The 23,934-nt window shown below is 41.3% G+C and overlaps 1 protein-coding gene across 1 annotated transcript; it reads left to right on the top strand.

The window, feature by feature from the left end:
- The first annotated feature begins 461 nt into the window (after positions 1-461).
- Positions 462-23,778, top strand: CHAF1A (chromatin assembly factor 1 subunit A). Its single transcript, XM_030540335.1, has 15 exons — positions 462-580; positions 1,198-1,248; positions 1,483-2,297; positions 5,427-5,483; positions 7,738-7,979; positions 8,567-8,627; positions 9,755-9,823; positions 10,418-10,644; positions 11,431-11,599; positions 11,823-11,903; positions 12,123-12,215; positions 13,668-13,926; positions 14,558-15,045; positions 18,184-18,274; positions 21,496-23,778. Exons 2-15 carry the CDS (start codon positions 1,200-1,202, stop codon positions 21,597-21,599), a joined length of 2,805 nt encoding a protein of 934 aa, XP_030396195.1. The 5' UTR covers positions 462-580; positions 1,198-1,199; the 3' UTR covers positions 21,600-23,778.
- Positions 23,779-23,934: the final 156 nt, after the last annotated feature.

Here is a 23,934-nt window from a genome sequence, read left to right as displayed (position 1 = left end):
GGAGCAGACCCTCTTGCACAGTAAGGGGGGCAGGACTCACTGCATACTGCAGGAGGAAGGCCCCTTGCACACTCAGGGGCAGCAGGGCTGATTGCACACTCAGAGTGATGGCACTGGGGGTCACACCCAGCGGAAGCAGGGCCTCACACAGAGTCACACCCACACTCCAGCGAGGGCCCACTGCACAAGAAGCGAGCAGCAGAGCCGCACCTGCACAGCACGAGCCCCTCACCTGGCCAACCCCACAGCCCTAACCCACCCGTGGGTGCCCCAGCCAATCACTAGCCGGGCATGGCGTGGTGGCAGCTGTTTGCACCAATGGCGCGCGGTCTCCTCCAGCCAATCGGTGGCAGCTCCGGGCCTCCCCCTCCCCTCGTCCTGGAGCCGGCTGCGGGGGTGGCTTCTCGCGAGGCTTTCGCGGGGCCGAGGTCACATGGGGCTCTCTGGGCCTATCGGCGTGGGCGAAGCGCGGAGCCGCCCAGGCTCCCGCCAAATACGAGCGGGAGAAGCTGGCGCGCCCCGGTCCTTGCGGCCGCCGGGGGAGGAGCCAGGGCCGCGTTCCGCGGCCGGGATAGGGCAGGTACGGGCCGGGCCCGGGGCTGTGGCGGGGGAAGGAGCCCGGGGCTGAGGGGACGCTCCCCCCCCGCGGGCGGCACCCAGCTCCCCTCACAAGGCCGGGCGGTGGGTCTGTTCCCGGCTCGGGGGCCTTGGCCCCCCTCCCCCCCGCTGTAAATGGGGGGCGAGAGCGCCCGGAGACCCGCGGGGGCAAGGGGCTGATGCGCCCCCCCCCCCCGCGCAGCCTAGATCTTGGGGGTCGATACCGCGCGCTGAGAGTCCTGCCTGGAAAAGGGAGGCGGTGGCTCCCCGCTGAGGGGCTGCAGCCCCTGATCCAGGGTCGTCCCCGCACCCCACTTGCCAGAGGCCACCTGGCCCATCTTACTCACCTTTCCCACCGCCTGGGGAGAAGGTTGGATTTCCAGGTGTTGATCAGTCAGCAGGGGCTGGCCCTGTAAAGCCTCTGCCCTCCAATATTCCTCCTTTGGAGTCTGGCCTGGTTCCCCTTCTCCCCAAGGAGATCTTATTCCTCTATCCAGCAGAAAATGCAGCTGATGATAGAGGACATGGTAACGCTAATACTTCCTGAATCTGTAAGAGACGTGAGCTAAACATAAATGTGTGTTTGTTTTCTGCTTACAGCCATGGAGTGCAGAGACAAGCCAGTTATTCCTACAAGGAAGCTAGTACAAGGTAACTTTCTGGAAGAGGGTTGGAGACTTGTTCCTGACCCAACTTGCCTTCTAAAATAGTATATGTTAAATGTTGCATAGACTTGTTAAACCAATCATGTTCAGTATATGTAGTAACTTCACTTATGAGCCAATAAAGGATTTCTTGTACTTTTAAGAATGTTCTTAATTTGTTTAGTTTCTCTCCTGCTGATTTGTATGGTTTTACTAAAGTAATGAAATCTTACTATTTCAGCACGGTTGCCTTTCAAGCGTTTGAATCCTGTACCAAAGGAGAAATATGACACAGGCAACGAAGTCAAGAAAGCAAAGAGCTCACAAGGTGTTGGTCAAAATAAAGATTCCAGTCTAAATCTGTCACATGGATCCTTGGACAATATGGAGAATGACTGCCAGCTGGATTCTGAAATGCAGTTCACTCCCAAACTTGTTAACGGAAAGGGTCCGTTAGATAACTTTGTACAGAAAAACATGAAAAATAACGTGAGAGAAACTGTACTCATATTTGACTTGACAGAGGACTCTAACCACACATTAAGTGATGGCCTAGACCACAGTAAATTAAATTCAGAACCATCTTCATCTGTAGAGACAACTAATGGTATGATAGAAGATACAAACCAGTCAACTCCATTAAAGCATGTTCAGAATGCCCAAGTGGATGTTTCAATGGATACCAATCCACCTTGTGAAGCTACTGCACATAAGGATGAAGACTCAATAGATGTAACCAAATCGTGTTCTGAATTATCAAATACACAGTGTAATAATTTGGAGAATGAGAGTGAACTCAAGGGTGTTATATTTGAGGGGAAGATGCCTGTAGTAGTTCTGGAGGATATTATGACTGTGAGATCTCCCCATGTTATGTCTTTGGAAGGAAGTATGACCTCAGAAAGTGAGACAAGGGAATCTTCTCCTGAAGGAGACTCTATACTTACTAATTCCTCATTAAGCTCCCCCTCTTCTACCAGCTCACCTGAGGCACAGCCTATCCCACTGAACAGGAGTGATACTAGTCCTTTAGCTGCTTCAATACCTGTTCGGAAGGTTGGTTTTTTTGTTTTTCAATGTTTGTTTCATTTGCATGTAGCTAGTATAGTCTCCCACCACAAAATCTATCCTAGCATTTTTAAATCCCTTTGTTTTTCCATGACTTTTAACAATTTGAAATGGCAAGAGTTCTGAAAAGTATTGTAAGTTGATATACTTTTGCAAAAAGCTCATCACTCTTATAGTGAGCAAGATTCTCAAATGTTGAGTCTTCTAAGGCAGAGAGCTGGATTCTTAACTACTCCTGAAATGAGTACTTAACATAATGTGCATAATCAGTGCATCGTAAGCTGTATATTTTAATGTTATCACAGGTATATTTTGATAGCTGAGTCATGAAGCCCTGTGACTTTACACCTGGATATAATATGTGGGTAAACAGCAGAGTTCAAAGATAATTCTTTGTAGGACATTTTAAAATTTTACCTTTTATGAAGCTGTTGGAATTGCAAGTCCTCCTATATATATATAAAAAGATTGAGTTTTAGGTTGTGGAAGAAGCTGATCAAGTGTGCAAAATACTGCTTTTTTTGTTACAAAAAAATATTTATGTAAAATTCCTTGAGGGATAGAAAATGCTCAAACTGCAAGCCTTATTTCAAAACAATGTAACTTCAAATCCATGTGCTGTGTGGGGGTGGGAAGAGGGCAACTCAGACTGCTTTTCTGCATCTCTTAAAACTGGTGTGCAAATCTTGTGCTGTCAGCCATCTTGTTAAAATATACACCATCTGATCATGTACAGTTATCCATTGCTTGACGTTTTTCCCGAAAGCATTAGTATAAAACTATTTGAGGCACATGGTGCTGACTGACCAACAGCATCAAGAGTGGAATATAATAGTAAATACACATCTACGCTAATTAAGCTTCATGGTAGCTTTGTGTGTGCTAATTTTATGCACTTATTGAATTAATTTCAACTCAGACTTCTGTTCTAGTGAACCTTTGCAGCACCATGATTTTTGGCAGTGCACTGAGAAGGAAGCTTGGTTTTTGAAACTGCAATCTGTGCGAATGGAACTCAAACAATTAATCAAATGGTTTGAATAAAGTTGAGGTGAATAGATTCCAGAAAAGCCTATCAATTGAGATGTAAAGTGGGAGTTTCTCTTGCATGAAACACAATGACATGATGCTTAATATTGCTGAACCAGAACAGACCTTGTAACTATGCTTCGGGCACTGCCGTCTCCTTCAGTGCAAAAGTTTGGTAGTAGACTGTCTGGTCTGTGTATTTGTTTAGTTCTAGCTACCACTTAATTTTGTAATTCTTTTTCTAATAGAGAGGTTCAGGGCTAGGCTGTGGGTACTGCGCTATGAAGAAAGATTGTGAACAAAATGTGTAGCTTAGCCAACTGACTGAGGGAGTGGGGGGGAGGGGGACACACATGCAACCGAAAGGTGTAAACACTGAGAATGGAGAGGAATTAGGGGGATACTAAGGAGTAATAAGATACAATTAAATAGCTCATAGTCTAATACCAGAAACTTACTGATGAATTAGACTGTGGAATAGCTTCCCAGGTGAGTTAGTGGAAGCTCAATTACTGGGGAGATCATAACTGGACTGGAAAAAAAACTTTTCTATTTCTAATTTCTGTTACATCAGTGGCTTGTGTTTTTAGCAAGGAAAAAAAACCAGTTAAGTTACAAGTAGGTTTGGCAGAATTAAATTTTGATTTTTTGTTTTTATAATTTTGATATCAGGTTTTTAAAGAACTTGTGTGTTTTATCCATTTACACTTTCACAGTTGTGGGAAATTAGGGGAGGATAACTTTATAACTATTAAAACACAAATCAGGAATGTTATATAAAAATATACAATGTAAATATCCTTAAATTTCAGAAGTAGTCAGTAGGTGGACTGTGGGCCAAATCTGGACCGCCAGATACTTTTTGAATGGATTCTGAAATCTTTTTTTTAAACTTTCTCTGGAATCTGGACCTTAACTATACATTGACCAAGAAATTTGGACCCTGACAAAAAAATAGACTATCTCTTAAGTTCTCAAGCAGCATTGCTTTCTTTTCCTAATTGTAAATTTTGATTATAAATGGAAATATTTTGTGTACAGTGAAATTGATGCTTATCAATAAAAATGTAATCCTTCCACGCCTAGTTACACTTATGATCTTGATCGCTGAATTGACAATATGCTCTTATCTAGTACTATAAGCTTGTCTGTTACCTTACTTGTAACAAGCATGAAGTACTGCCAGTATAGCATTATAGGGTAAATGTGCTTGGCTTTTGGCATAATATGGTGATAAACCACTGTTTTTAAACTAAAGCTCCACTTGGAAATCTTGCCACAACTGTCACTGTAATGAAATAAAGGATTTTTGGAGGGGGGTAACCTGCATTCCACACACTTCAAAATAAGGTAAAATGTCATCTCCTTGGTATTTTAATGTAATGGAGCTTTTGCCAAAAATGCGAAAAACAGCACATACTACAGTGTCTGTTCTGTGTGTCCTGATATTGGCTTCTTTACAAAGTTGCATTAAATTAAAAAGAAAAAATGTCAATATGGCTTTACTGACCCAAAGGACCTTGTGGCAGGGACTGCATCCTTTCTTATACAAGGCTGAGTGCAGGACCATTGCTTGGTTATACTCCTTTTATTTGGGTAATGAGGGTCCAACATCATGGGACAAATCAGTGGCATGCTAGAGTAAAATATTGGCAGTCAGTAGGATCTAACTTTGCTACAGCTTTGGCTCCCCTTGTTATGTTTTAGTGATTTCTAGTGGCTTTGTGATTGACTTCTGCTCTCTATATGTACAAAAAATAAAAACACATTTTGGTTTTCTAAATATACCATGGTGATGGTACATTAGAGAATAATATACTAATGCTAAAGTAGTATAGCATAAGCTTCAGTTTGCAATAAATTCTTATAAATACATGCTTGGTAAATCAGTCAGATTGGCTAGGAATAAAAAGTTGAAACCTGCTTCCTAATCTGTAGGAATATTTAACCTATCAAACATGCTGTTGGATGTCTAAAATTACAGCAAGTTTTGGTTGAGCTCTTCTGGAGAAAGTGGTCTAGGAATTGAGATACCGAGAATGATGTAAACAATATAAATCTAAAAACATCTGTGCCGTCTAATTTCAGGTGTATCAGAAATTCCTGAAAAGTTCTGCGGAGAAGGAGAAGCTGAGATTGCAAAGAGTAAGGCATTTTCACTGACATAAAGTTTATCTGCTGTGCTTGTTGCATTGAATAGTAAGCAAAACCTTTTGCATTTCCTTTTGGTCCGCTTGAACACCTCTCTTCCTGCTTCTCCAGTTCTTCTAATTGAGGAATGTGGAATCTTTATGCATGCAGTTAAAAGTTCTTGGCTTGTCCTGAAATTGCCTAATGCATGAGTAGTAGCTTTGCTTATCTCCTTGTGATATGTACTATATGAATTAAAAAAAAAAAATAGTGGGAAACATACCTGACTTCAGAAATGCTGAGAAGGATTCTTTATTTTCTTCAAACTTTTTAACTGACTATATAGATACACTCTTGTCATGCATTTCTGCCAGACAGCTTGGAAATCCTGAAGAACCTTTGCTCTAGGGCCGCCTCCTTCAACATTCTTCCTCTTTTCTTGACAGCTACAAATATGGTGTCCAGTTTCCATAAGAAAAAAAATAAAATCTGACAGTGTGACTTGCTGGATGAGCTGGCAGATACTGCTCCAGGCAGCATTTGTGAACTGCATCCTATATCCATTAGAAAGCTGCTGGTCAGCCACTCCCTTGTAGTGTTATGGTGCTATCGTGTAATATCACTTCCATACCACTCTTTCCTGTAATGAAGTGCTAATGTAAAACCTCTGATTAAAAGACTTTTATGCATAATCTGCAACAAAGATTTACTTTGTTGCATGATGGAACTAGACTGGCATTTTGCCAGAAGCTACTAAAACAAGCATCACTTATAAGCCCCTACCATATTCTCTCATAACTTGGTTACAGGATCTAATTGTTGCCTGTCCGTGTTTCATATAAGCTACATTAACATTGTAGTTTAGATACAGTTTGGGACAGACTTAAAAATCTTGGCTTTTTGTATGCAACATACTTTGTGCCAACAATCTGTTGTATATTTGAAATGTGAGAGTACATACTCCTACTTTCAAACATTTGATTAGGCTGAGTGAAAGCCTCTCTAGTGCACTGCTCCTGCTATTTATTTATATATAAAGGTTTGTTGTTATCTAGACAACTTACAAAGCCACGTCCGCCGATAAATCTCCAGAGGATTGAGTCTTTCTAGGAGTCAACTAAGTTCTTACAAACACATCCTTTATAGGATTGCTGCCATAGACATAATTTTGTATCAGCTTGTCAGACTTCTGTTGCAGATACCTGTGCAGCGCAAGCTTTGCTTGGTAAATACAGGCATCTGCTGGAGGCCTGAAATGTGAACTCAGTAGACAGAAGCTAGAAACTGACAGTATGGTGCGTTTGGATGTCTGAGTACAGATTTCCTTAGCTCCCAGATATAGCATGTGCATGTAGTGCCATCAAAATGGGGGCTATCTTGGCATCTATTGCTGTACTAAACATAACACAACCTCAGAATATTTCAATAGATGCTGCAATGAGAAAAATAGCTCAGGCTTGCCTCAGGATATTATAATGTAAGTTCTAACATCACTTATCTTTGCCTTCCCTACTCCTTCCATAACTACTACTTAAATTATCATAGCAACCCAAGGTGTCAAATTAGCTTAAATGAACTGATGCACCAGTAAAAATGTCTCCTTGCTTTTAGAGTTATAGAGGAAATAAAATATCTGCATAATGCAAATGGTGGTGTTCATCATGTTTTTAGGGTCTCCTTCAGAAACTCCATCTGGATATGAAAGTGATTTCTAATTGGGTTTTCGCATTAGGAATCTCTAACGGTAGGCAGCCATAAATGAAAATAAGAACATTAAAATGCAGTACGTAATAGTGTATGTATTTCCCCAAATATCTTTAAAAACTACCATAATCAAATCTAGAAAAGTCTTTCTCCTGTATGCTTAAATTTCCATAAACAAATATGTACTCTCAGACTTAATAATTAAAACATACAACAAAATATAACACAAACTTCCTTCAGTATGCAGAACATGATTAAAACACTGTACAACTGACAGGTCCATTGAGGAGGAGAGAGGGAGCCAAACCCATTCATCAACAGGTGTTTGAGGACCAGTTTCACAGAATGGCTTAGCTTGCCCAAGCAACTAATGACAGTTCGTAAATCCTCTATCTCTTCCTCCTCGCTGGTAACCTGAAACAAAACCATGCCACAGGCTAAACACTCAGTGCAAGAACTTACACCAGTAACCCAACAGCACAAACAGTTGTGCTTATCTATTCTTTTGATACATAGCCGCATAACATGCGTGACAGGGACATTTATTGAACTGTTTGGCAACTAGGATCAAGAACGTGCAGATAAGCTGCAGAAGTTGCAAGCAGAAAAGGAGGAAAAAGGGAGGCTGAAAGAAGAGGCAAAAGCTGCAAAAGAGCGGGCCAAGGAAGAGGCGAAGAAGAAGAAGGAGGAAGAGAGAGAACTGAAAGAGAAGGAAAGGAGAGAGAAGAAGGAAAAAGATGAAAAGGAAAAGGCTGAGAAGTTACGAGTGAAGGAGGAAAAACGCAAGGAGAGACAGGAAGCTTTAGAGTAAGTGATTTGTGTCTGTAACTTATATTAGCATAGCTTATTTCTATAAGCACCTTTAAAGCAGTATAACAATCAGCATTAAGGGGTTGCGCTGATTTAACTATCTGTGTCTAAATATTTTTAGTACCAATTTTAACTGTGTGGACCTGCCCTTAGTCTTAAGAATTTTCTTCTTGAATGTGGATGATAAACTGAGCTCTTACTTTGAAATGGCTGAAAAGAGGTTTCGTGCTTCACCTGAGGTTTTTCCTCTTCATGTCATGGCTGGGAAACTTCTTTAAAAAAAAAAAAAGTGTTTTTATGTTACAACCACAAATCCCTCTTTTGGGTGTTTGGAGGGAGTTGAAAATGGATAACTAGTAGCGTAGACGTGGTTGAACATATAAACTTCCAGTGCAGAAGACACAAATAGTCTTTTTTTATTCCACATTCTTGCTGGTTTTGATCAAATGAATGGACTGCCCTTTTGTTCCATTTGTACAATGGGTCTTGGTCCATGACTGGAGCTCCTAGGCTCTACAAATAATAAATACTGTCACCTTAATGACTTGTGTGGTAACTCCTTAAATTAACTTGATATTTTCAAGGGCAAAACTTGAAGAGAAAAGGAAGAAAGAAGAGGAGAAACGGTTAAAAGAGGAGGAAAAGGTAAAAATTTCTTGCTTTATTTTGGAGTCTTGCTGTCCCTCTGATGCTTTCTATCTAGGTTCTTGTATCGGAATTGGAGACTGCTAGTGTCCTTGATCACCCTGACACCCACATTGCCCTTGCTAGATCATCCAGAACATGGCTTCTAATATCCCCTCTATTCCCCTCTCTGAATCTCTCCATTTGCTCTCCTCTGTTGCATCAAATTTAAACTTCTTGTGTTCTTATTCAAAGTGCTACTTATTCACTCTAGTCTTATTGCTCTGCTCCACCAGTGATGCCTTGGTACACCTCTGTCCATTGCTCTCAGGAGTACTGTTGCCTTTGTTCATACTTGTCCATCTCCACCTTCCTCTCCCCAAAAAATATAAAAGCTTTCTCTGTTCTGGTCTGTCAAGCTGCTGCCCTGTCCATAAATCCTTGTGGAACGTGCCTCTTTGGACAGTGCTCACAAATCATGCTGCAGCATGGAGGAGTTGGTCTTATCGTTCTTGTTTGTGAAGGAGTATCTGGGCCAGTATGGAAATTCTGACCTTTCAGGACTCTAGGCTAAAATGGGGAATAGTGGCAATATGGAAATCCTTCCAAAAGTCATTGGGAGCAACTCATGTACTTGCTCAGAGGATATTGTGATGGGCTGTTGACAGATCTTCCATCCGAAGCTCTCATAACCCATCCTCTGAGCAGGATAACAGTACAAGCGCTCCACCAAAGCACCGTTCTTCCCACTCAGATTCCGACACCGGCACTCAAGTGATGAATTTAAAGCAAGAGAAAAGAGAACTTTGAGCAACCCCTTATCCGAACACCTAGCCTCCTTAGCCTGCCCACTTGTTTTGTTGTGTTCAGTTACAGGATTCCAACACAGGACAAGGCAATAGTAGTACATTCATTTGTTATTGATCACTATTGGTGTTCAAATTTATACTAGGTGTTTCACAGAAAGCAACAACCTTTTTGTTAATGTTTCATTGTATTACAGGAGCTGAGCAAAAAGACCAAACCCCTCACTCCGTACCTCATCTTGGACTTTAGTGAGCTAAAGAGTGTAACCCCTGTTAAAGACTGGGCCATATTAATGTTCGTTTAACAAGTTGGTAACATGTATTTCAACCTTCTAATTCCAGCGTGTTAATGCACAGAAGGCAGAAATCACCAGGTTCTTTCAGAAACCAAAGACTCCACAAGCCCCCAAGGTTGGTTATTGCTAATCATTTTCTTTACTTCTCTGCCTCATTTACTATCTTCTGAACCAACACACTAGTTCTGTTAACGACGTGCATCCTAATTTATTTTTAAAAGTGATGGCTGTGCATCTGTGGTTAGACAATTGAAAACTTTGTCGCTGATGCTGTGAGGGACAGAATTGTAATCTCTTACGGTAGAGATCATACTTCTTGCCAGTTATACTAAAAATCCATGATGCCATTAATAGCTGTTCCAGGAATGATTGCAAGACTTTAATTCTCCTCAAGGGGTTCTGCTGAACTCACACATAGGAAGTATGTAATCCAGGGGTAGTCAATAGGCAGACCACAGGCTAAATACTGACCACCAGACACTTTTGAACAGACCCCAAAATGTTTTTAATTATTATCATTATTATTTTTTATTTTTCTTTCGAGTCTGGATCTTGACTATGCCTTGGCCAAAAAAAATTGCCTACCCCTGATCCTAGCATCTCATGAAGTATCAAGATTTTAGATTTAACTCAAATAGGCTAGTGCTGCTGTTTTTCAGATGCTGATGGATTCAGACTTTAACATTTCTAAACATACTTTTAATTTCAGACCCTTGCTGGCTCCTGTGGGAAATTTGCTCCCTTTGAAATTAAAGAGAACATGGTCCTGGCTCCACTCTGTCGTGTTGCCTTTGATCAGGACCTCTCAGATCAGTTAGATCAGCTCCTACAAGCACAGAATCATGACATTTCTTTCTTGGAAGAACTAAAGTGCCGCAGGCCACATAAAACTGGACCTACCATTGTCTGTTACCGCAGTGCTGACATAGTCAACAGGTTAGTCTGGGGCTTGGGGTTGCTGTTCACTTACATACCAACTGTGAAACCAGTGTTGGAAAATGGTTTGCACCAACAGTGATCACAAAAAAGGGAGGGTTTTCTTTTAAAATTAGTCCTGTATGAGCTTCATCACCACAGGAAGCAATGTATTGTGATGCAGATTTCCTTGATTCCATACACAAGCTCACAAATCCTTCTCCACAGGGAGTCTTGCACTTTAATAGTGTCCAATGCAGAAAGGGAGCTCTGTTTGCTTCATCTAGGGTTTTGTGTGCACTGGCACTTGCATCAAAACTTTTGTCGCTCAGGAGTATGAAAAAACACCCCCTGGAACAACAAAAGATTTAATGATAAAAAGTATCGGTATGAGAGCGAAGCTACCACCCCTTATTGGAAGTGGTTTTGTTTTGTCACCGGAAAGGTCTCTCCTGGTGATAAAGAATGGCTACACTGCAAACCTTACAATGGCGCAGCTGCAGTGGCACAGCCACCCTGTTGCAAAGTTTGCAGTGTAGACATAGCCTAAATAACATGGCTTTAAAAAAAAAAAAAAATAGATAAAACAGAGCTGCAGGTTGGTGTCATTTATTTAGGGAGGGACCCTGGCCAGGATAGAAGCTTTGTCCTTGCAAGCGGATGGTGATGTGTAGTTAATTCAAACACTCTAGAATTGTTTGAGATTGCTGAACTGAAGAGGGTCTCTCAGGCCTTTAAATGATGTCTGTAGGTTCTATCTGAGCATCGGTGGAGTATGAAACCACTGAGGGTTGTTTGTTTCAACAGTGATGTGGTGATAGTGGATAGCTGCAAAATGGACAATGTTCCTGAAAGGAAGAAATTTGGCAGGATGAAACTCCTACAGTTTTCTGAGAATCATCGACCTGCATACTGGGGCACATGGAATAAGAAAACTACTGTCGTTCATCCCAGGAATCCCTGGTCAAAGGATAATGTAAGCATTTCACAATCAGCGTGGTATTACCCATGCCTTAGTGATTGCTTTCTTTCAATTCTGAAGCAGACCTTGTGTCCAAATACCCATGCGTTCTTCTCTTGCATTTCACAGACCAGTTGTCATTTATTTCCTCTTGCTGCTGTTTGAATTGTTGCATGAACTCTTGCATTGCTCTCTGAGTTCATTGACTGACTGGTGATGTGGACATTTCTCATTACAGAAACTGCTCGACTATGAGATAGATAGTGATGAAGAGTGGGAAGAGGAAGAACCAGGAGAATCTCTCTCTCACAGTGAAGGGGTGAGGATTTCCTGTACTAGCCAGCCTTAAAGTTATGGAGATGATTCAAAAGAAACATAGCTGTCATACTGGACTGAAGCTTTGTTGTTGTTAGTCTCAAACCAGACAGATGACACTCTTTTCTGAGACTGTTCGCGTCTGGATTCTTGCTGCTTTTTGAAACTCTTGCTAGGTGACTTATAAAGTGCAGTTTCTAGTAAAGTTAACTTATATCTTCAGGATGATGATGATGAAGGAGGAGAAGATGAAGATGATGATGATGGCTTTTTTGTACCCCATGGGTACCTATCTGAGGATGAAGGAGTGACAGAAGTAAGTGAATTGAGTGACTGTGGGCCTCAATTTCCTTTTTTCCCAAATGTACAGTGTAATAAGTTGCATACCTTTCAGGAGGGCGCTGCTGTGTTGGCTCAAACTTCTAAAGACTTGGGCACTGTTCTCACTGGTGCAAACTGCATGCTTTGCTAGTTAGTAAAGAAGAGGCAGCCTGCCTGGAATAGGACGGGTCTGCTTATCTGTTTAACACATGCATGAAATGTATCTCTCAGCTTTTAATACTAGCACACTCTGTAGTCAGTTAGCATATCGGTGTCTTTGCACTTCCAGATAGGTGTATACTGCAGCATTTTGATCCAAGCAGGGGAGAACAACATTGGACAGAGGCAGTTTTATTCACTTGTTGTTACAAAGAGGGATGTATCAGTTAATATGTTGTATGGCCATATGAAAATCCAAGAAAGCTCTTCTATGGTGAGTAGCGTAGAGGAAGGTTGAGCTAGGAGGAGTTACCAATAGCATATAATGGTTTCTCCCACTCTATAATAGCACATTTGTATAGTGAGTGGTAATTAGAGGAGCATTTGAAATACATGTAACACTTTAGTGAAAGACAATGCTGATAGTAAGCTTATGCCCAGGATCAAGAGGGTGAGTTAGAAATTCCATCAAACCCAAAGGATGACAAACTTTGCTGTATGGGCAACTTAAAACGGAATGTCAGGATGTTATCTCCTCTGAGTGAAAACCCTACATCTAGGAATATTCTAGCCAAAAGAGAGGAAATAAGCAGCTGATAATGGCCACTTTAGTGCTTTAGCCTGCTGGTCTCAGGGAAAATGTGTAACATCCTGGGAAAGCTTCTACAACAGGGCGACTCTACACTTGGAAACTTCACTTCTAAATAGCTTATAAAGAGGCATTCATCAGGAATGGGCTGAAATCCCATTCTTGAGAGAGGATGACAGGGCTTCCCATCTAGCATTTGATTTTGATATATATATATATACACACATACATATACTTCTAGAAGTTGCCATTTTGAAAACTTTGTTGAGGCAGTGTTTCTCAATGGATATGAGACTCAAGAAACCAGTGTTCTAGGTTCAGCTCTGCCACTGTCCTACTGTGTAACTTTGATTTACATCCCCTCCCCGTGCCTCAGTTCTCCATCTGTAAATGGGGATATTTCCTGCCTGTGTGATTCATGGATGACAAGCTCTGTGACAGCTAGATATTTAGTAAATCACCAGCTGGCCATGAGAGATTGATAATAGGAGGTTTTCTGGCACTTTTACTGTAAAGCTGTGACAATACTATTTCTCAGCACTATATGGGTCCATTAATTTGATAGCTTTCTTCCCAAAGTATTTCCTTCAAACATTGTACCTCATACTTCTGATTTCTCATAGCTCTGAACACATTATGAAGCAGAAGTGAGGGAATTTCAGTTTTTCTGGAATTAGTCAGACTTTTCTTGACTTTCAGGAGCATGATCCAGAGAATCAAAAAGTTCGTCAGAAGCTGAAAGCAAAGGAGTGGGATGAACTGATAGCCAAGGGGAAAAGGTTCCATGTTCTGCAGGCTGTGAAGATTGGCTGCATCTGGGAAACAGAAGAAAGCAAAAGCAGTGCAGATGCAGACCTAAAGGTGCTTCAGCAGTTTGCAGTTTGTATTCTGGATTCATCTCTTGCTGAGGAAGAGCAGATGCAGAAGACTAGCAAAAAAAGGACAAAAGACCAGCAAAGTAAGACTGGGAAGGGCCAAACCTTTGTGATTTCTCCTGTGTAGCAGTAAATCAGATGTCGCCTGTGAGGAAACCCCTCACATATCCAATCTAAGTTTGTTTAAAATAATGAATAGTGTTAAATGACTAGTGTGAAGTCAGAAATATTTGCACGTGAACTTGGTGGAAACTTTTTCCATGCTGGGTAGTTCTAACTATGTTCCATCTGAAATCTGAGTTCAATTATATCCCTATATACTATTCATTGACTCTCTATTGATGATTAATGCTATAGAGGCAGAACTAGTTAACAGAAAGGATGCTAATACCATGAAAACGGAGGGTGGGCTAGAGCAGGAGATGGAGTTGGACTCCTGGGTTCTATTTCCAAATGATACTGATTTATTTGAGTTTAACAATACTTTTCCTCTCTGTAAAATGGTGGGTATAATACCATACTGGGCTATTGCACTGCTTGCATTCCAAAATTCCTTTAAGCAAAGTGCTTTCCCCAGGTACTTTGAGTCACCACAACCCTTGTTGGTGGGTTTTTTGGTAACAACTGCTTAGTTTATATCAGCGAGTCAATGACTTATCCTGGTATACCAGCTTGCCTTCAAAAACATACATGCAATCGTCTTTCTCTCTCTAGTCCTGGGACAACTGCTCCCACTGCTCCATGGGAATGTCAATGGAAGTAAAGTGATCATCCAGGAATTCCAGGAGTGTTGCCGCCAAGGACTGTTCAGTGAAGCGGTCCTTGCTCCAGATATTAGTGATGCTAGTCCTACAAGTCCCAACACTTCCCGCCCGCAGACTCCAGTCAACGAGGACTCTGCTATCCCTTCTAAAGCCAGACTAAAGCGAATTATTTCAGAGAACTCTGTGTATGAGAAGAGACCTGAATATAGGATGTGTTGGTATGTCAACTCAGAGGTGCTGAAAAGCTTTGACCAAGAGCACCTTCCTGTTCCCTGTCAGTGGAACTACCTCACGCCAGTCTTTTCTGCAGCCAAGGAGGACAATAGCAGTGTACCAGGAGTGACAGTGATACAAACCACTCCAGTTTCAGTAAAGAAGAAGGCAACAGGAAGCATGTCTATCACCATGTTCATGAAAAAACCTAGGGATGCAGAACAGGTGAGTTCCTTTAAGAACATTCTAACTTTATGTAACTCAGAAGGAGATGAGAACCATTAATTATAAAATAGTGCTGATCTAACTAGGCAAGCATGGATCTCCTTATGGATGGCAAAACGCTGGTTTTGCAGAGGGGAATAGTGTCATGAACTTCATTGCAATGAATCCCTTGTGGTATGGGGTGGTGAGAGAGCGGAAGCTGATACATTAATTTGAACAGGTAAGATGCTGCTTTGGAGTTCTAATTTTCAAGTTGAATAGGAAGTCTGTTTAAAATATTGGCAACTCTTCTTCTTTCTGTCCCTCCACTTTCCCCTATGTGGGTAATGATCACCTCCAAACCACACATGCTTTCTGAACACCTAGCTAGCCTTGCTTATACTGCAGTTCTCATCCCATATGCATGCGAAATGGTGCATTCTATCACTCTCAGGTATCTTCCTTGCTGCCTAGCCTTGACTCACTCCTCTCACCTCTTGCTCTCTGTTGCTTGTATGTATTGAACATAAACTGTAAGTACCTGTGGACTAAATTCTTAACTGTTGCTTGTAAGGCCTCATAGCACTGTAGATCGGCAAAATATACACACCAAGGTAACTGTCAAGACGACTTAGTAAGCTTAGAAAGTCCTAGAGTACAACATGAAACATGAGGCAAAACTGAGTGCTTATAATGTGCTCTAGTTTTAGGCTACATGTTTCCTTCTGCTCTCTTCCCTGTTTCTCAGTGTAATTGCAGCTTTTAATCAGAATTTCAGCTGTTACATTGCTCTTAAATTTCACTTTCAAGATGCATGGGTCCTAAACATGCATCTCATAACACGTGGCGTACCTCATCTGATGTAGTAAATGCCGCAGTAGCAACTATGCGGGTGAAACCAGACAATCACTATGCTCTTGAATAAACTCTTATAGGAAAATGATAAAAGACAAATACCATATCACCTGTAAGCGATCACTATATCTGACCTCTCAGTCCTCAGAGGAAACCTGCACAACACTTTCAACAGACAAGCCTCGAAGCTTAAATTAATAAATGTACTAGATACTAAAAATCATGGACTGAAAAGACACTGGATGTATGGTTGCTTATAATAATCTATAACCCACTAAGAACCCCCTTTCCTTTCATTCCTATGACTGAAGGGGTATTAATGGACCATTTCACTCTGAATGGTCCCTTGAAATGTGTTAACTACTTAGGCTAAACAATCTATTCCACCTTGTATTTAGCTGTGACACTTTGAGTAAGTTTCCCAAACCTGAAGAAGAGCTCTGTGTAAGCTTGAAAGCTTGTCTCCAATAAAAGATATTACCCACATTTGTCCCTCTCATATCCTGGGACCAACAGGACTACACCAACACTGCACACTCTAGTAATGTCTTTTTGTAAGTCCAGTTAAAAGCTAGAAAAGATTGTGTTCATTAAAGCCACAACCAGGGCTTTAACTTCTTTGTATCTTAATTATCTTCCCAGCTGCCAGAGTTTCTGCTCTGAGACTGGGGCAATGAAGAGGGAGTTAAAGGTTGTTAAGGGCTTGCCAAAGCACAGAATGAAACAGAGGTAGAACTTTGCTCAGCAGATTGCATGCATTTCTTGTCTCTGTATCCGCAAGCTTGGGGAGAGAAGCTGTGACTGAAGCTCCTTACTCTTAGCATGTTGGGCCTTTTCCTCTTCCTCCTGCAAGCGAAGCTGTTGAGTAACACCATTTTGGAGGCTTGCACTGAAGCTGTTCCTGCCCCTAGAGTTCCATCTGGCTATTGATTGGCCTAAACACTGAGTAAGGCAGAACTTAAAACCTTTGCTTGGTATTCACTCAAGCAGTTAACTATGGGCCATGATCCTCCTGCAAGAGGAAGGGAAGGAGGAAGAGACTGAGGGTACTGGCAACAGCATTATTCTACAGACCCTCTAAAGCTCTGGATGCTGCTAAAGGCAACTTCTTAAAGTAAAACTCAATACTAGGGACATGGTGCAGTTTGGAACAAGGTGCAGAAAGCTTTCAGAAAGAATATTTGCATTAGTGCCTTCAAGTCAACTGCCACCCTCTGTCTTATTGTTCCTCCCCTCAAATAGGGAGGGTGCTTGTGAGAGAAATCAAAATGAGATTGTTTGGCTCCATGCAGCCATCTCTCAGTGAAAATACCCTTTCAATAAGCTGTTTTCTTTTCCCTCTTCTTACCTAGTCATCCTTATGCTATCATGATATTCCATCATGCTTTCTGGATCCGGCTTCCAAATTCTGGTGCTCTTAAGTTGCAGAGCAAAAGAAAGTCACTACTATAACTCAGAACAAGTGCACATGTGAACAAACAGTCTTGATTAATGCATAGCTTTACATTAAAACATGAAGGATATTATCAAACATCTTAAAACTAACAGTTTTAAGGTAAGGCATACTTTAATCTGAGTGGTGGGGGAAAACCTAGCTGGGAATCTAGGTTTTTCTCGCTAAATCCAGGAAAAATAATAGATGCAATTCACTGTGGAGTAAACACAACATCCCTCAATTCCTTTAATGCCACTCTTGTGCTCCCTTGGGCTCAAAAGCAGCAGTCACCACTGTTCCCATTACTGTTCCATAAAAAAGGGGAAGTTAGTTCCTTTTAAACACTGAAAAACAAATCCTGAAGGGGGAAATTTTGATAGGAAAATAATTTGCCAAGTGTGGTTCTCTATTCAAGGTAAGAAGAAACTTTTTTACAATGTTTTAATTTAAAAATAAAAGTGAAACTTCCCTTTCAGAACAAAGTTTTGAGAGCTTGTTTCAGTTCAGCGTAAACAGTTTGTACCTTACACAAAAGGCAATGAAGAATAACCCCTATGTTTTAGCAAGCAGTGTTTTGATACAGCAACTTGTGTAGCAGGAAATCTGACACAGTAATATAGATGTTGACTTTTGACAAGGGGGCCAGGCTGTGTGAAGTCAGATTAGTTCATCCCTGGGGAACGCAAGACCAACTTTGTTCAGGATATCCTGAAAGCACTATAAGAAATGCTCACTATAGAAAGGCTTGAATTCCTTTCTGTGCTGCCTAATCCACTGGAGAACTTGTTCTGATCATTTTGCATATTTAACAGTCACTGGCAGACTTAGTTGCTACTACCTGTGGTGCAGCTTTTTTGATTTATTTAAAGGCTGAAGCTGTGGAAATGGATGGGTTCCAGGCTGACACAGAAGAAGAGGAGGAAGATGACTGTATGATTGTGGACGTACGCCCAGGGAAAGGTGAGAAATGATCTCTGACAAATGGCTCTTGACAGATCTGCTCCCTGGAGCCACACAGTGAAATACTGCTTAAATGGCTAGTAAAGTCAGCAGAATGTGAACAGGACATACCGCTAACACCATTGCAGTTCTTCCCACCATGATTTCCACCTGCCCTAGTTCATTTTGCATAACACCTACTATTGACACCTCATTTGTTAGTGCTGCTGTCATCCTCCCCAGTCCACATTTGCTCTTTGCTCCCAGATGCCAAGTTCTCCTAACCTTGGCTGAGGGTTTTGCTGCCTGCTCTTCGATGACACTTCCCCACACGTTGAATAGGTCCTGGACCAGCAGACTTTACCAGTGCTCCATCCGTCTCCCTCCTCTAACCACTCCTGCCATTTCAGAGACAAGGTGCGTGAGGTAATATCTCGTATTGGACCAACTTCTGTTGATGAAAGAGAAGCTTTCGAGCTACCCAGAGCTGTTGTCTGAAGAAGAGTTCTGTGTAGCTCGGAAGTTTCTTTTTCCTCAACAGAAGTTGGTCCAATAAAAGATATTTCCTCACCCACCTTGTCTCTCTTAAGAGCCTGCGATCAACATTGCTACAATACTACTGCAGATCTCCCATTCTAGTAAGTACTAAAATGGACCTCCTCTTTCCTACCCTGCTCAGCGCTTTGGTCAGTCATCTGGATTATAATCACTCCTTGTGCCAGGAGGAAAAAGTGACCTCTGCACACCAGGAAAAAGGAAAAAAAGGTCAGGGTTGGGTGAGGATATGACAAGAACAGTCTGGAAATACTTTGCACTTACGCAAATTTCTTGAGTTGTTGTTTTTGGCTGCTAGCTAATTATCACTGATTTATGCTGGTAGATAAAACACACTGTTCTCCCCTCCAGAACAAATGAAACTCTGACAATACACCACCTGCAGAAGGTGCTCTGCATGCTGAGAACTGTGAATGCCTAGCCTCCTGCATGTTCAGAAGTGCAGACTGTTCACACAAGAATCTCTCTAAGGTTGTGTATGCTTCTGCTGCAGGACCCTTACCTACCTGGTTCTGTAAAGCATTCCACATACACACATGCACCCTCTCTGTGGTGGTTCTCCCAATGGAAACGGGGCTAGGTAATAAGCAGGGCTGCTGTTTGGCAGATGAGGAATCCAATCCTTGCTGCAGAATTCTGCTCCAGAATCTAAGTAATCATTTACAAGCTTCTTTTTTTAGATCTTGTTGTGAAAAGGACATTAAGAGTATGAGTCAATGCAATATTTGCAGCCTGAAATAGTAGCTGAGGGAATGGAACTGCTTCTTTCCTCTTGCTGGGGTTTTATCTGAACCCTGAAGTTAATTGCATTAAGTATTTCTCTGCTGGTCACTTTAGTACAAAACAATACTACAGCTGTCCCTTAACACAGTTGTCAGAGCCTTCAGTTCCCCTCATGACTTCTGCAATGGAACTCATCTTTGTAAGACAGTTCACCCCACATCTGTGCCAGGTAACTTCTACAGTGGGGCTCTGCAGAGACAATGTTCCTTTATCCTACATTCCGTAGACAGAGGGTATTAATGTCCCACCCCTTTGAAAAAACAAGGAGTCCTTGTGGCATCTTAGAGACTAACAAATGTATTTGGACATAAGTTTTCGAGGGCTAGAACCCACTTCATCAGATGCATGGGGTGGAAAATACAGTAGCAGGTATATATACATAGTACATGAAAAGATGGGAGTTGCCTTACCAAGTGGAAGGTCAGTCTAGTGAGACAATTCAATTAGCAGTAGAATATCAAGGGAGGAAAAAATCACTTTTTTGTAGTGGCAATGAGGATGGCCCATTTCAAACAGGTGACAAGGTATGAGTAACAGTAGGGGGACATTAATATGGTAAAATTAGGTATTGTAATGACCCATCCACACTGTCTTTATTCAGGCCTAATTTGCTGGTGTCCAGTTTGCAGATTAATTTCAGTTCTGCAGTTTCACATTGGAGTCTGTTTCTGAAGTGTTTTTGTTGAAAAATTGCCACTTTTAAGTCTGTTACTGAGTGACCAGTGAGGTTGAAGTGTTCTCCTACTGGTTGTTGAATCTTGTAATGTCTGATGTCAGATTTGTGTCCATTTATTCTTTTGCGTAGACACTGTTTGGTTTGGCCAGTGTACATGGCAGAGAGGCATTGCTGGCACATGTTGGCATATATCACATGGGTAGATGTGCAGGTGAACGAGCCCCTGATGGTGTGGCTGATGTGGTTAGGTCCTATGATGGTGTCCCTTTTATTTTCCACTCCATGCATCTGATGAAGTGGGTTTTAGCCCACGAAAGCTTATACCCAAATATATTTTGGTCTCAAGTGCCACAAGGATTCCTCGTTTTTGCTGATACAGACTAACACAGCTACCACTCTGAAACCTGCCACCCCTTTGAGTCATCTCTGTTCTCTGTACCAGCTGGAACTGTCATGGTACCATCCTCCCCTTTTTTCTGTCCCTTAGACAATATTTTTAAACATTAGATCTCTCAAGATAAAATTGTGTGCATTATTTGAAATGCACAGCAAGATTCTTTGCAGTCCCCAAAACACAGAGCAACTTAGACTCTACCGTCTTGTGCTGAGAAATAGGGCTCTTTCTGTTCAGGTTTTCCTCTAAGGACTTATCTAAATATAAACTTGAACTGGTTTGACAGTGATTTTTTTTAAAAAGTAAATCAGTGCAAAAGACTGTGGATGACCATTTTAGGTATAAACAGAATTTATTTTGGCTAAATTTGTCCTTGATTTAACTGTAAATCTCAAATCAACCACTGAAAAGTGTCTACATGGGCTTGTACCAGTAATGCATACTTTGAGTAGACAACCCCAAGGCTTCGGTGTTATGTCTACACTACCCACTGGATTGGCAGGCAGTGACTGATTGGGGGGGGTCGATTGATCACTTCTAGTCTAGACATAATTCAACCCCCGAGTGCTCTCCCGTCAGCTCCTGTATTCCACCTCCGTGAGGCGTGGGCAGAGTCGACAGGAGAGCAGCAGCAGCAGACGACTCACCATGGTAAGTCGATCTAAGTATGTCGACTTCAGGTAAAGTTGCAGAGATCAATTTCCCTCCCTCAAGTGTAGACAGGCATCAACCAGAGTCTCTAACACAAACTACATTTTTTAATGAGAATATATTGCAGGTGCTGAGTTGCACTGTATTAGTCATGAAAGTGTAAAACATTTTTCTACTTCACAGATTCTACATCTGCAATTACTGAAACTACTTCAGAATCGGATGGTGCAAGGGAGATTGTTCCCATGCAGGCAGCTATTGCAGTTGGCCCATCGAACACAGTTTGATACTTAATACCTACTAACTCCTCTGTATGTATGTAGAATTTTTAGGATTTTTTAAAACTTGTGTATCTTTGTACAAGATACTTGAAAGTATTCCATATTTCTTGTAAAGAGAAGACAGCACTTTGGGCTAAAGCAGAACAGATGAAAGCTTGAAAATGTTTTAATATTTTTAGCTAAAAATATTGCATATTAATCTGTCTTTAATAAAGCATTATTGAAATTGATATTTTGTATGAAAGTATCTAACTTGTGCTCGCTAAGCAAAATTAGCTGTGTGATTTTGCAAATGTCCGCTTAAGACTTGCCCATGGGCATTGCAGTCTGTTCATAATTCTGTGTGGCATGGCTTTTGGGGCATACATGGTGATATGTAAAATTTTATATTTGAATTTATGCTACCACTATTTTGTCGTTTTTGTGGTCTGCCTTCCTCTAGGGATACTCCCAGCGATGACTCTTCTGTGCGGGGAGGGAGAGAATGTATGTGAGGTGATATAGGCCAGTGTTTCTCAATGACTGGTCCATGGGCTGGCACTGGTCCCTGACACTAGGAATGCAGCAGGTTGGCCCCTGGCATCAAAAAGGTTGAGACACACTGGTGTAGGCTGAAACCAACTGAATCCGGGTGAAGAGACTGAAGTGTCTGACATACAGATTTTGTTTTAAACCCCTGATTAGCTATATAATTAGGCTTGGCAGAATTTGATTTTTATCCTTTTGATTATTTAAGCATTATTAGTTTAAATCTGCAGTTGTGCAAAATTGTGGGTTTTAAGCATTTTTTCAATATTTTTGATTATCAATTTAAGTGCTCACAATTGTGGGAAATTATGGGGGAACAATTATTTAATGAGACAGATTCAAAATGTTAAAGCTTTAATGGTGAAAACACCTGTCAACATGTCAAAATATACAAAGTAAATGTCCTTAAATCAAACTCTAAAAGTTCTCAAGCAGCATTTTTCTTCAGTTATCGGTAGAAATATTTCCTTTGGTTTGTGTATAGTGACATTGTTCACTGATTGAATCCTTCCAAGCCTAGGCATAGTCAGTGATGTGTGCATTTTTTTGCATGTACAGCTTCAGTGGGAGTGCGTGTAGAGCCGCTAGCACATAGCTTATCTAACTTATGCAAACTTTCAGGCTCTATGCATCTCCTCAGCTGATTGCAATTTGAAAGTCAGTGCTAGAATATGCTGACTCTAGGTAGGTGGGTAAGTATATACTCTGGCAATCTCCGAAGCATCTGAGGGATAATTTGACTCTGCATTCAGCCTTTTTTGCTTGATTTCTGCCAGACTACCTACTTGTCATTGACTACACAGGTTTCATAGATTTTTTTTTTTTCCTAATGGCTAAAAGGGACTGTTAGATCCTTCTAGTCCTAAGCTCCTCCAAAACAGACTCTCTAGAATTTTTTCCAGTAATTCCTGCATTGATTCCCAGTAACTTGAACTATGGCAGATCTGTGTAAAAAGACATTTGAGTAATGGAGAATGTTAATCGCATAATTTTCAGTTTCAATTTGTCTACTAGACTAGCCCTTCTAACACTGGTTATCTTTGCCCTGTGTATGTATTTAGACTGAGCAAATTGCCTCTTTCATAAAGAGCCAACTCTCACTGGAAAGCATGGTCCAGCATTCAGAATGTTGTAGCTCTTTTCTGATGGGACTTCCAGTTACACTGCCTGTTTCCTTGAGGGCGGAGGGAAATATCCTGTTGCCATCAGCTATACCCCTATGATGGCTTCTAGTTACATTTTAAAAAGTTGGCATTCTGGAGACCACCTCACAGTAGCCTTCTAGATCATCCCTGTGCAGGGTATGATCTTGAACTCAAAGGCCAGCCTCATCTGTCCACTTAAGACCCACTTCTGCCTTGTGGATCAGTTAACTTGTACTCACTGAAAGTTAAAATGAGAGGGGGAAGAGAGACCTTTTCTTATCATTTCACTCCAAGCTCTGCAGTTGGGATGGGACTATCAGACTCTAGTGGAGGGAAAGTGAACCCTTTAGGAAACATACTACAACTAAGGACACAGTGGGTTATATCTATACTAAGGAAAAAGTATATAAAATATGCACACTTTATAGCCATGGCCACTGACATCACTATGTCTCAAGTTCTTCTGCAGAAGAACTTAAGCATGAAATTGTCTGGACTAGCTAAATAACTAAGTTCAACTCTACCCCATCTCTTTTTTCAATAAGTTTAGTGAAATTAATATAGTGCTTATGTCTCACTCAGCTTATGCTGGATGCACCACTTAAGCTGCAGGTTAAATCCTTTCCCTCCTGCATTTTGGGTTAGTATTTGCTCCTATGCTAGCAGCA

Source organism: Gopherus evgoodei, chromosome 22 (assembly GCF_007399415.2).
Source record: "Gopherus evgoodei ecotype Sinaloan lineage chromosome 22, rGopEvg1_v1.p, whole genome shotgun sequence".
NCBI lineage: Eukaryota > Metazoa > Chordata > Testudines > Testudinidae > Gopherus > Gopherus evgoodei.
The sequence above is the reverse complement of the archived record's forward strand: the minus strand, read 5'-3'. Positions and strand labels throughout refer to the sequence as shown.